Consider the following 14,665-nt stretch of genomic DNA (forward strand, 5'->3'; position numbering starts at 1 on the left):
GTAATGCTTTGTATGATCCCTTTTCTTTGTTTATTCAATAGTTACAATACACAATTATTAGCACATTTTTCTCTGAATTTCAACTTTGAAAGAAAATTTGGCATTTTATGTCTTGCCGATGAAAATATTGATATTCTTGTAAGTCAGTAAGTCAATTCAAAATGAAGAATAGATATATTTTAATGGCTATCATTCCATTCGATATTCACTTTCAAGCCCTGAAATGAAGTTACATTTATTCAATTGAATCAATAGAATTACTACCTGAAATGAAGAAACTGCATTCAATGTTTATTTTCAGTTTTGACAAATATTGAATTTACATAATTATTTGATAAGATCTATTAAAAGACCTACAGTGAAATTTTTGTTTAAGGAATATTCAGTATAGCTATAATAAACAAACTGAAAAGAGGCAGAATGAATAGATCTACCCATGGCTTATATTGCCTCACAAGCAATCGTAATATCATATCTAGGTTTAACATCTTTGAGAAATCAGGTTCTAAGAAGTCCCTCAATTCCAAGGTTTATCAATACTTTTTTCTGTTGAGCAGCAAATTATTCTTCTATTCCATAATTTTTCAAGAAATGCAATATATGATCAATAATATAGGGTGTATATATTTAGAAAACAAGGAAGGACACTTTTGAAATCTAAAAATTTGGTTAATAATAGGTTATTTTTCATAATTTATAAAATAATACAATACAGGGTGAGTCTTTGACTTGTACATATATTTTAACCCAAGATTCCTGAGGTCAAAAGAAACACTTTTTTCATTTACCATTTTTTCCGATTCGGCCCTGTTAAAAAGATATAGCCATTTTAAATTTTCAAAATGAGCTAATTCACCCCTGAAAACCGGAACACTGAAGTTTTCTCAAGCATAAGATATACCTCTTGAACCTTGGAAATAAGCTACTAAATTAGAAAAACCATCATAAACTCACGTTTAACATTCCATTTGTTGAACAAAGTAGTGTTTATAATCAAATAAATGAGTTATTCCAATTTCGTTGACGCTAAAGATTAAATATTCTTCTCTTGATTTCTATTTCATTTTCGATAATTATAACGAATTGAGCTCGCTACCACCCATATTAGCTCTGATACTCATATCCATTCATTCATTATATTTCATTTATATGATATCGTTGTTTATTTTTCGTGCAAGAATTAACCTTAAAATCTCAAATAAATAATATTCATCTATGAAAGATCTAACACAGACTATAGTAATCTGTGGTTTTAAGTTTGAATTTCAAATTTCGAGTGATGCGAAATATAAACACAGCAGTTCGGTTCGAATAATCTATGTTCTAAGTTCTAACCTAAAATTTTCATTTACAGTTTACACTGTTATTGTTATAAGATATTTGTTATGAAATGAAGCATTTGATTTGTTCCAACTATCTCATAAAAATATTGAAATGCATCAATATTTTTGAAACCATCAGTATGAAAATATGGAAATATGTAAAATATTCTGGCTCTGTAATCAATGGAAAATGTTAGACTCCACTTGTAATCAAATTTGTTGTTAATGTGTACCTACATTATAGCCAACTTTACTACTTAATTCATCTTGATTTTGGCATTGAAAATAAATGAGAAGTATTCAATGTAAATATCCACAATAGAATATTTGGTTTCTTTCAACTCACCTAATTTGTTTTCACATTAAAACAATTATGGCCCTCTTGGAAGTATGTCAATCATAAGCTCTTAGGATGAATTTATGGAATAGCAAAAGAATAAAAGTATTCAATCTCAATCACATGAAAATTTGTCTAGTATGTACCTAGTCCTAGTGATATGTTTCGATGTGAGTTTGAATGAGCCGAAGAAGAATACAGTATTGTTCGATAGCAGCAGTCTTTAGTGGGATATTGATTGTTGTCATTATAATGGGACTATTTTGTGAAAACTTTTTTAAACATGGGTTTTATGAATAATCTGGACTTTTCAAAAAGAATGTTGATTTTAGTGGAGTATCTTCTTATTATCAGAGCTGTGCCAAAGCTCAGAGATTTTTAATCAAATCGAGGAGTTGAGGTGAGCTTATTCAAATAACTTCATTTTCAAACTAAGTTGGCTAGTACTTCAATTCTTAAATCTGAGACATGACTTCATAGTAAATATTCATTTCTGTGGTTTTTTTTCCACAATAGAACAGAGTTGCATTCAGCCAAAGTACCCAATTTTTTGAATTTCACAGATAATTTTTTTTTTTTAAGATCAAGTTATTCGAAAACGGCGCTTTGTACGAGAAAATATGAAGAATACTTTTATTTTTCAAATTAGCCAAATATTCTTCAATGAAGGTTCAAATTACTATTAAGAGTTGGTTTCTTCGAATTTCTGGTATTTTTATGGTATGTTATGTTCATAACAAAGAAACAGAAGAATGTGTATGGAATCTGGTGTTCGGATAAGATGTATCACATCAAAAAAAAGCTATATTTCAAAAATCATTTCCTTCGATACAACCATTTACGAGATATAGCCGAAAATCACATTTTTTTAACGATTTTCAACAGCCTGTATCTTTTTAACCGGGCCGAATCGGAAAAAATGGTAAAGGAAAAAAGTGTTTCTTTTGACCTCAGGAATCTTGGGTTAAAATATATGTACAAGTCAAAGACTCACCCTGTATACAATTTGCATAGATTTAGAATACCAAATAGTGATTTCTAGAGAGAGCCCCCTATTGAATAGAAGGTATTCTTCATTCGAAGGACCAAACGGACATTCCTGAAGATCTAAGGCGTTTTCAGGATCTGAATATTGTATCGATATATTTTGCATACTCTCCTTTTGCAAATTTCTGAAGGTATATGGACAAAAATTATTTTTGTGGTTTCTGGTGAACGATCAAAGGGATACAGAATACAGGTTACAATGTCATTAGTACCAGTCGAGATGAAAAATGGAGAGTTAGTATGTACGGGTAATGATATAGAAGAAGCTAGTGATGAAATGAATCATGATAATGACTATATATCAGATGTCCAAATACCAGTCACCAGTACTAATCAGGATTTGAGAAGATCGACATGAGAATCAAAGACAAAGACAGCTCCAGATCACATAACGTACATGTATGTTTCAGACAATTGAGAAGATAGGAAATACATTGAAGATCTAGTTACTGTTGACGAAGACTTATCTAGATGGCACGGAGAGCAATGGAAGCCAGCGATATGATTCGTTCATCAGGAATAATGCCTGGGAAATTGAAGGTGGCAGTGTAATGGACTATTACTGGGTGTTTAAGAAAATGCTTAATAGTGATGGTTCGCTGCGTTATAGAGCAAGACTTGTAGCTCTGGGTTTTACTCAGAAGTGAATTGAACAGGTCAATTTATGCCCCATATAGTAAATACTTGGTAATGAATGAAGAAAATACAAAAAGAAGAAGTAAAATTTCAAGCCTGTAATATCATACGATATTAATTATCTATCTGGTTAATGTATCAGCACAAATGCCATCAATATAACCATTTTCAAACAGAAGACCTCCACGTTATTACGTAGGAATCATAATCGAAAGTAACCCAAGGGACTGCATGTCATCGAGGGAGAGTAGCGATATACTGGTCTCATTCTTATTTGGGATCATCAGAATCAGAATCAGAATCAGAAAAACATTTATTAAACATTAAAATATATACAATACACACAATATACATAATTGTTTTCATATTTTCTTATACAATGATAGTTCCTACATAAGATGTTTACCTATCTTTCTTTTTATGTGGTATTATATTACCTTACAATAGTTGACATTTCATACAAGTCGAGTATTCTTTTATAAATTTAAGTTTTCATTGTTTTTACAGGGAAATAAAATAAGAAAAAACCTGCTTTAATTTGTTCAATATAAATTATTGATGTGGGGTTTTAAGTTTTACCTTTCGGGGTTTTATGACTATTTTTTAGAATACTGTTTATATTCTTCGTAGAAAATTGGTAGGTGTTCATAGGGAAGAACATGCCGACCATTTCGATTCTTATCACAGAATCGAATTTTTGTTATCCGACTAACCGGATCGCTCACATAACAGGATTTTTCATAAAATTTGGAGGCTATGCCATCTATGTATTCCTTCAGAGTTTCAATTCCTGAGGCGTCATGGAGTGTTGTCACCCTTTTTTACCTATTTTTCTTCAAAACCATCCTCAGTATTTGGTTTTGGAATTTTTGTAGTGGGCTTAATGGTGTAGGTTTTAAATGACACCAAGTAGGTGCTGCGTATGTAATAATTGGGCGGATCAGTGCAGTATAAATCAGTTTCTTGTTTTCTGTATTTACTAAACTGTTTTTGTGCAACAGAGAATGTAGGGTCCTTTTAACGGCGTACGCTTTTCTTAATGTATTATCGATGTGTTTGTGGAAGTTTAATCTTGAATCTAGTGTTAATCCTAGATATTTCACAGACTCTTTCTGTTTGATGATGTGATTATTAAAAGTGAGAGGCGAAACTAAATTTCTATCATTAATTTTCCTACTGAAAACGATCATTTCGGTTTTATTTCCATTTACTTTAATTTTCCACCTATTATAGTAGTTCATCAATATTCGTAAATGGTATTGTAATAATTTCGAAGCCACTATTGCACTGAAAGAATGAGCGTAAATCGCGGTATCATCCGCAAAAAGTGCAGTTTTCGTATTGGGAAATGGTGGGAGATCGTGTATATACAATAGTTGTATAGTTGAATAGTTTGGGCCCAAGGACGGAGCCTTGAGGTACACCTGCCGAAATTGTGATTGGATTTGATAATGTTTGGTTCAATTTGACCATGAATTTTCTCTCTAATAGATAAGAATTAATTAATTTTATGATGAATGTGGGGAGTTTAAGTTTGATCATTTTGTATAGTAGTCCTTGGATCCAAACTCGATCAAACGCTTTTTCTATGTCTAATAGTACCATCACTGTATTCTGTTTTTTATTGAATGCATTGATGGTGTCGGTTATGATTCTTGCTAATTGGTGGGTTGAACTGTGCTTTTCTTTGAATCCGAATTGAAATGAGTCTCGCATTTCCGACCTCTCAAGCGTTTTTTTGAGTATGTTAAAAATTACTTTTTCTTTAAGTTTACTCAACATCGGCAACAAACTAATAGGCCTGTAGCTTAAAGGCGAGTGTTTGTCTTTACCTGCTTTATGAATAGGTATCACCATTGCGGTATTCCATATTCTGGGCCAATAACTCAATTTTATGATAGCGTTCACTATATAGGTCAATTGTACCAAAGCTTTTTTAGAAAGATTTTTTATTAATTTGTTGTCGATGTCATCGAGTCCTGGGGATTTATTGGGTGGGAGGGTTTTAATTAGTTCTTGAAGATCTGAGGGATTTGTTAGGTATTTATTGGATTCGGTGTCACTTTGGTTGGAATTTCGTAAAAAGTCAGACACGGTATTTTCTATGAGACGATCAGTATCAGAATGATCTAAATTGTGAATTTTTTCGAAGGTTTTGGCCATTAACTCGGCTTTCTGTCCGTCTGTGACAAAGAAATTTGAATCGTAATTCAATTGGGGTATGGTAGTATCTTTTTTCTTCAGAGTCTTTGTTACTTTCCACAAGGAACCGTCCGATGGATTGAGTTTTTGAAGTTTATTATTCCATTCTTGATTTTTATAAATTTGGATTTCTCTTTTTATCATTGCGGAAAGTGATTCAGAATTGATTTTTTCTAGGGGATCACGAAAGCGTTGCCAACGTTTGCGAGTTCTATTCCTAAGTCTAATTAAGTCAACAATATATGAGGGGAGTGATTCGGCGAATGGATAGATTCTTTTGGATTTTGTCGTACGGTTCCGTGCGTAAGTGAGACACTCTGAAAATTTCAATAGTTCTTGCTCTAAACATTCAGCGGAGTTAACGGCATTATTGATGACTATTTTTTCATTGAGAATTCTCCGAAATTCCTTCCAGTTTGTAGTTGAATAGTCAAAGATGTTTTTGGAAGTATTGTTACGAAAGTTTCCGAATATTTCAAACTTTATGACATTATGGTCTGAATTTAACTCAGGTAAAGATTCGAGTTCACTAATACGGGTAAAGGATTTTGCTAATAAAATATCTATTGTTGAGGGAGTGGTGCTGTTATACGGAAATAGGGTAGGACTGGGTGAGTAATGTAGATTACAGTCTGGATTTTTTTCCAAGAATTCCAACAGGGTTCTTCCGTTTGTATTATTATTGAGATTTCCCCAAACACGATGTTTGGCATTTAGGTCTCCAATTACAAGAGTTTCTCTGTTATTTAAAAGACTTTCTAAGCAGGTTTCTCTGAATTTATTCGAAGGGCTATTATAAACACAAATTATTTTAGGACCATTTCCCACTTGTATACCTACATTCTCTATTGAACAACTAGTACTAGGTAAAATTTTATATGGAATTGAAGTATGTACGAGAATGGCAACACCTCCGTTGTGAGTATTATTTGAACGATCCATTCTAGCCACGTGGAAGCCTTTTATTTTAAAATTATCCGATGATGTTAACCTTGTTTCGTTTATAAGAAAAATTTTGATGGAATGTTGTTTTAAGAAATACGAAATTTCGTACTCCTTATCACGAACTCCGTTGGCGTTCCAGGAAGCTAAATTAAGTCTATGTGCTGGTTTACTAGTCATTATATGCTATCAAGAAAAGAATGAAAAGTTTGGAATTTTTCATAGCCAGATTCGCATCTAGCCAATTTTTCGTTTAAAGTTCTAATTTTTTGCAGAAAGTCTGAGATATTGATGAAGTTATTCAATTTGTTGAATTCATTTTTAAGTTCTGTAAATGTACCGAATTCACCTGTGGGTTGTTTTGGAATTTTGCGTTCTTCTATTTCTTTTGAACTATTTTGACGGATGTTCTCTTTCTCCTCCCGTCTTCTCAGGCGTTCCTCCCAAGGGTTCTCTTTCGGCAAAGGCGCTGGTATATATTTTTTTGGTTCTTCTTGCTTCTTGTTGGAGGTTTTGTGCAGTTTCTCCAAAAGGTTTATATATACCTCACACTTTATGGAATTTGCTGGATGATCCCCACCGCAGTTCGCACATTTCGCAGGTGTGTCCATTGTTTTCGTACAGTCTTTCGTCAGATGTCCCTCTGCACATTTCAGACATTGATAGGATCTGAAACAATTTGAGGTAGCATGGCCCCAATTTTGACATCTCCTACACTGCGTGATCTTTCTGTTAGAGTAATGTCGTTCCCATGATACGACGGTGTAGTTAACAATCCTGACATGTTGTTTCAGGTATCGAAGTGTGGTTTTTCTGTCGGTTATGACCAAGTACGCTGGATTTCTGGTTCCTTTCATTTTGAAGATGTCTTTTATATTTAGGTTACTCTCCGACAGATCTGTTCTCAGGTCTTCAAGGTTTTGGTCATCGTTTAGGCCTCGTACGACGAATGCATGGGATTTTTTGTCCCTCCTGGTAAATGTGTGGAAATCCAGGTCGTCGGATAAGAAATATTTCTTTAGGTTGTTGAACGCCTCTTCGGTTTCCACAAAGACGTTCGATGTATTTTTCCCATATCGGATATGGAATTTTGTCTCTTCGCCAATAATTTTTTTGATTATATTCACCGTTTCGGAGTGTTTTTCGAAAATCCCATCTACAACTATTGGGGGTATTCTCAATTTAGGTTTTGTAGGGGCTGACGGTTCGGGAATGTCGTTTCCTAGGGGTTCGAAACGATTCTTCAATGTTATGCGCGGGGGACTTGAAATTTCCATTGGTAGTGGCGGAAATTCTCCTCCTGGGTGCGTTTGGTTAGGATTCTCCTCATCGCGGAGTTTAACTTTTTTCCTCTTCGTAGGGCTCACACTCATTTTGTATTGGCTGGTTTCGAAAAACTTAAACACTTAAGTCTTTGTTTCTTACTCACGACACTACACTTACGGTGCTGACACTAATTGAAGTCTAGGCAATAGAACCAAGCTTTTAAATCACATTACTCACTGACACTGTTTGGGATCATCAGTACCGCATAACTCACCCCAAGATGACAAACAAACGAAATAGCAGGCACCTCATTGAACGCTGGCAGACGCAAAGCAGTATGATTACTGCGGTGCGCCACCCAGCGGACAAAAACCTAACTGGGTGGCGCACTGCATCGCAGTAATCATACTGCTTCGCGTCTGCCAGCGTTCAATAAGGTGTCCACTTTATTTGTATAATATGTCATAATATATGCGAATTGAAAGGTCCAAGCACCTGAATGTAACATGGTTACCGGCTTATTTAATTGTTAATATAATTTTTTGTAGATCTTTATTCCCTCAATAAAAAAAGCTGATCAACCCTGGTTCCAATTTATAGGGCGTACAAACGTTAAAAGCTACAAATAAACTATCATCATATCATTTGTAACCAGGGAACATATTTGAATAGTATTTTCGTTAATTTGCAGCTAAAAGGGCTATTTTTCATTGATCGCTAAGGTTTTTAGGGGTAATTATCCTTTTTAATTATTATGTTTTAGTTACATAACTAGGCGGAAAACGTAAATGTTAAGCTGTTTTGCATGTTAAATGTTTTATTTTCAACATTATGCTGCTATTTATATTGGAATATTGAAGGTAAAGGTATATTATAACAGAGCATTCTTGAATACCATACTATCCATCAACTATATCTGCTCTGAAGCGGGATTCAGTCAGTTTCATCTGCTACAAAGTTGATATGAGTTACTTTTTTCCTTTTTTATCATACATTATTGTCATCAACTTAAAGGTCTTGCACGGTGTTTCGTGAGGGGGCATCTTGAATATTTTCTGCAAAGCTGTGTTAGCAAATGTTAGGATACTTCGTGTCCAGTTGATGACGCGCGTATTCCAGAAACCATAAATAAATGCGATATGAGTCCAGATTCCCATCGTTCTGGCTCCTTCAATAAAAACCTTCAACTAGATCTTCCATTTCGTCATAATCGATGACATGACTTGACCTGTACTTCATCCATAGTTGATGGCTTGTTCGTCTTGTGAAGCGTAAAAACTACTCAAATATGTTCCTTGGTTAAAAAGGTATGATAATATTACATTTGTATCTTTTATCGCTATGCCTACATTGAACACCTCATAACTTGGGTACCAATTTAAATACGGATTCTTCATCACTGAGCCGAATCATATTGTTTGAGAAGATCCCCGGTTCAAAATTCTAAAATAACAGACATTGTGACGAAATCATTTTATCTGTTCGGAGAGGAGCGCTCAAATAGGTAGCCCTCGATTTCCAAAATTTTTCTGTAGCAAATAATAAATATTATATGTCAAACCACATAAAAGTTGATTAAAATGATCAGGTTTGGCCTCAGAGTAATAAAGAAAGATAGAGGGATCATATTTCATTTTCAGTGATTTTCATGAAATATCAAATTTGACATGAAGCGCGCGAAAATGAAAACATATCAGTGATACACGATATTTCACTCAATTCGGGAGTTTCTTCACAAAGAACGCACTTATTATGTCCAACACTGAATCAACGTTTCATATCAAATCAAAATATGATGATATAAATACCTATATATCAGAAATTCAGAAAACAAACTTCAAGCGCGCCAAACGATGTGTATGAACCGATGACACTAGGAAAGCAAAAGTTGCCAAATCTTTGATTTCAGTAGGTAGATTCAGAAAATAATAAATATTCGGTTCATTATAAATTCGACAATTAGGAAAAATATCGTATTCCAAATATTCAAATTTACATATTTTTTTCGAATAAAATATATAAATAAACTTCAACTCTATTCTGTCTTACGGTTTTATTATTCGGTTAAATAGCTCTTGTAACGTTTTTCGGTTAATTAAATCGGTACTTCTGGCTAACACTAATTTATTTCAGGTACACAACTATAAATAACTATTTACAGATGATTTATTTCAACTATTACACTAATTTATTTTCACTACTATATTAATTTATTTCTACAACTTATATCTAATTGAGTGTACGGCACTGACCGCCGTTTTCCGTCGCACTGCCCTGCTCTGCGGCTTCGATTGGTTATATACCGCTCGCATCTCTCTCTAGAAGCGTCTCGATCTTTCTATCCAGCTCCCGGTGCTTCCGGTACCTTCTAGAAAGAGGCAGTGGCGTAGGGCTTGCGAACTCGTTACACTGCCCCCTTCCTAGGATGTTCAGTCCCTGAACATATCCGGCACGGTGGCTGAAACTACAGGATTCTCCGTTTCTGCAATTTCCTGGTTCACAGAAATAGCACCTAACAGTCTTCTCTTGAACTTTGAACCTCTCCTCAAAGTCGCAATACCTCCCGATCAGATCTTCCAGTTTCTCTTCCTTGAGAGCGTCGTCCCTCGTTATCAGCCAATTCACGAATACGGACACCTCCTTCTTGAATAACTGAACGTCCAGGTTCTGATCGCAGATATCCTTTCGCTTCTTCCAAGTCCCTAATCCAAGCTTCAGGATTTTTAACTTCTCGGCAATGTCTTGGTTAATATAACCTCGGGATGGTTCCAATTGCTGCAAGTTATATTTCTTCCTCTCTGCGCACACAGCAAGATATTTGTAAGCTTCCAGCGTATCTTCCCTCTTGCTGTCAATGTGCTCATTGATTTCTGTGAATTCCTCGACAAGTTTCTTGGCCTCTTGCTCTCTAAAGTTCGCCTTGTCCTCGATCACTTCCAACTCGCCTTCGAAAGTCTGAGATTTTCTGAGCAAATCTTGGTTACTTTCCGAGTCTTGACTATTGGTATCGTAGCATAAGTCAACCTCTTTCTCGCTTATCCAAGAGATTATTTCTTCAGCTCTTCTATCGAACATATGCACCTGTTTTGCTCCGACCAAGAGTTCATTCAGACCGTTTACCAGCTCCAAGAGATCCTTCCATTGAGTCTGGACCTCAATCATCTTCTCCTGGATCTTGGCGCTATATCTGCATTTAGCTTCTATCAGAGCATTTCCACTGATTAAACATGATTGGAGCCTTGCCTCGCTATTCATTAAACTAGCGTAAAAAGTGTCGAAGGCATGAATTAGAAGTTCCGCATGCTCGACATCAACTCCATGCTTTTCAATTTTGGAATTGGTCATCTGGTCCTTGATCCATTCTTGAAGCTTGGTGCACTCTTGGAGGAATCCGAAATACTGGAAGGCTTCAGAGAGGGATACTTCCCTCTGAGCCACTAGCTGACGTAACTTCTTGTACTCGTGCACTATTTCTTCCTCTCTTTTCTTGATGTTATCTGCATCGTAGTGCTCTCTTTTCACAAGATTGCTACACCTCTGAGATAATTTATCGATCGTTTCCTGGTAAGCTTCAACTTCAGCAGTTATTATACTCAGCTCTCCCTGCAACATCTGAATGGAAATCTCATCTCTACCAACCTCACTTGTTGCCAACGCCGACAACTTGTCATCAATCCAGGCCTCAGCTTCTGAACTCTCCTCGTAAAACTTTTCCGATTCCAGGGCATCTTGCAACCTCAACATCTTCAGACTGGCCATATCCTTTACCATCACAAATCGATTCTCCAATTCCTTCACCTTCACACTGATATCATTGGAGAACTCATGACCGGATCTCATCATGTTGACCGCCCTATCCATCAAACTCTTTACGATGTGTTCCCTCGAGTTCAGCTCGACCTCCAGCGTCCGATACTTTTTCTGTAAGCTCTGGACCACGGTAAGACTGATATCCAGGTCCAAAGACGCTGCCAGCGATTTCCTGTCGCTCAACCACTGTACCTCTCCGTCTATCTCGTTGATGCTCTCGTACTTCTCTAGGCGCTGTTGGTAGTCATTTTCCAGAGCGGGGTGGCATCTTAGGATGTTGTTGTCTGAAGCCAAGTCGTTTCCGAAATCGTTACTAACTTGAATCTCGACTTCACCTAGCCAAACCTCAAACTCTTCGACGGACCTCCTGAAGAGCAGTGCTTGATATACCTCGTTCAGCTTTTCCCGTTTGATCTGCTTGAGTTCCAACAGTCTCTTCCAATCCTCTTTGATTTCTTCCAGCCTTATGACTATTTCATCTTTGGCATAGTGATTCGAATGTAGTAACTGTTCTCCCTCGTTTATTACGCTTTGCACTCTTTCATCGCTGTCCATAACCTCTGCCTCGAATGAAGAATGCTTCTGGATTTCACTTTCCAGGTTATGAGGTTCCCTATAGCTCTCATCTGCCGCTATATGAAGCTTTTGATTCAACCAGATCTCCACGCTGCAAACATTCTTCAGGAATTTCTGAAAAGCCCTGTATTCTTCTAGTTTCAGTCTTCTGGCTCCCGTCATTTGCAAACGTTCTTTTTTTCTATCTGGTATAGACACTTCCTGATTATTCTGGTTCCTTTCATGGTCCTTCAGTTCCTTGGATTCAACCTCATTCCTAGTATTCTCTAACCTTTTCGTGTTATCCATCATTCTTATACAATTATCCTTTATTTCATTTCTACACGATTTGAAACTTTCCTTTATTTCTGTGGTATAGTCCTGCACTTCCTTGGTCAGTTGTTCAAAAGCTTGCTTAAAGAAATCCAAGGTTGTCTGATCCATTTTACTTGACTGCGATTCTCGTAAATGGCATTCAACAATATGGTCACAAAAATATTCACACTACTGCCCACAGAAATTTTGACGAGAATGTCCACTAAAAAAATGTCCACGATAATGTCCACAGAAATGTTCACGATTTAATTAACTCTCGGTTCGAAAACACACGCGAACCCCACACCTGACACCAATTGTAACGTTTTTCGGTTAATTAAATCGGTACTTCTGGCTAACACTAATTTATTTCAGGTACACAACTATAAATAACTATTTACAGATGATTTATTTCAACTATTACACTAATTTATTTTCACTACTATATTAATTTATTTCTACAACTTATATCTAATTGAGTGTACGGCACTGACCGCCGTTTTCCGTCGCACTGCCCTGCTCTGCGGCTTCGATTGGTTATATACCGCTCGCATCTCTCTCTAGAAGCGTCTCGATCTTTCTATCCAGCTCCCGGTGCTTCCGGTACCTTCTAGAAAGAGGCAGTGGCGTAGGGCTTGCGAACTCGTTACACTCTGATATCAATAAGCTATTTATCATACAAAAACGCGCATTGAGAGTGATTCTCCGACTATCTTTTAGAGCCTCGTGTCGTGGGATATTTGGAGCTCAGAGAATATTAACAACAGTGGGACTTTATATATTGAAATGTCTAGTTTTTCTCCGAAAGAATATTCATTACTTCGAAAAGTATAATAACATGAATAACACTAGAAGAATTAATTTCTTTCATCTTCCGAAAAATTCTCTCATGTTGTCTCAGAGAAATGTAGAGTATATGTGCCTCAAGCTTTATAACAATCTACCAAGAGATATCCAGTCTGATATAAAGAAGTACGAAGATGCTGTAAGAACTTTCTTGATAAGAATTGAACCATGCTCTATAACTGAGTATTGCGATTGCCAAGTCTGATCTGTCTCTTTCGGTCATATCTCATTTTCATATCTGTATTTAGTTAGACATGTTTTTTTTTCGAATTGTATTTAGATTGAGAGAATAAATTATATTATTATTATTATTATCATAGTAAAATTGTAGATTTGAAAATATATCACAATCCGACAACGTAATCTAACCATATTGGAAACTTGTGAAAATTGCGTATACTTCCTCTATCAATGTTTATTACTCTATGGGTTTGGCACATTTCAATCGAAAAAATATGCTGAAGTTTCCAAAAAGCTCGATATTCTGGGTTTTCCGTCATTTTTCGTACACGTGGCAATATCGATTTTTTTCGAGGGGAATCTAATCAATTATTTATAATGGGAGCAAGTTTCACTGAAAAATCGTGAAAACACTTAAAAACTCACTTCGAGCAGCCAAGGTCTCAAATCCTCGTCGATGAGGACGTCGAATCCAAAGAAGTCGAAGCAGTTGACCGTTTCCGGAACTTGAGTTGCGTGGCTGAGTACAGTCAATATTACCAGATTTGAAATTTTCTGCCACAACAGCCAATCGTGAATACCGGCTTGGATGAAATATCTCCTCAGGTGTTTCAAAGTCCATTTACAACCTAGAATAAAATTTGTCCATATAGAGGGTGTTTCAAGTTCGACGGCCTTTTAGACGTTTCTGGAGAACGGGGCCGATTTGAAATCTGCAAATTCGGAATATGACATTGACATTCATGACGCTCTATCCAGCTAAAATATTTTCGAAGTTCCGGCCCCTCCGGTTATACAAGAATTAAAAAAAATTTTCTCAAAAATTTTTTTTTTCATTTTATGTCTTAGATATTATCAAAATTTCTATTCTCAATTACACTTTGCTAAAATTATTGCGTTAGTCCTTATAGTTTTCAAAATATTAAGAAAAAACCGAAAAAAAGGGAGAATTTCCATAGTCACTATCACGTGAATTATTTTTACTGTGAATATCCTATGCGTATACTCAATTTACTTTCTCAGACTAGAATGATGTAGGAATACCGTGCATATCTTGAACTTGAGAAATATTATCACAGGGTGTTTCAAATAGTGTGCCAAAATTGTGAACAAAATTTATCATAACTTTCGATTTTCCAATTAGAACCCTATTTTTTTGTGATTTCGTTGGATTCTACGGTAAAAAATAAGGATAGTGTCCAAACAA

General features: G+C 35.8%; 1 protein-coding gene across 5 annotated transcripts in view; it reads right to left on the reverse strand.

Annotated features, from left to right (window-relative positions):
• Positions 1 to 14,665, reverse strand: part of LOC123678079 (probable tubulin polyglutamylase TTLL2) — a 104,822-nt gene that overhangs the window by 36,341 nt on the left and 53,816 nt on the right. For all 5 annotated transcript variants that reach the window (XM_045614876.1, XM_045614873.1, XM_045614877.1 and 2 more), the window contains one exon: positions 13,885 to 14,087. In XM_045614876.1, coding sequence (XP_045470832.1) covers positions 13,885 to 14,087 — 203 coding nt within the window. The remainder of the gene's footprint in view (positions 1 to 13,884; positions 14,088 to 14,665) is intronic.

This window comes from Harmonia axyridis, chromosome 4 (assembly GCF_914767665.1).
Source record: "Harmonia axyridis chromosome 4, icHarAxyr1.1, whole genome shotgun sequence".
Classification (NCBI taxonomy): domain Eukaryota; kingdom Metazoa; phylum Arthropoda; class Insecta; order Coleoptera; family Coccinellidae; genus Harmonia; species Harmonia axyridis.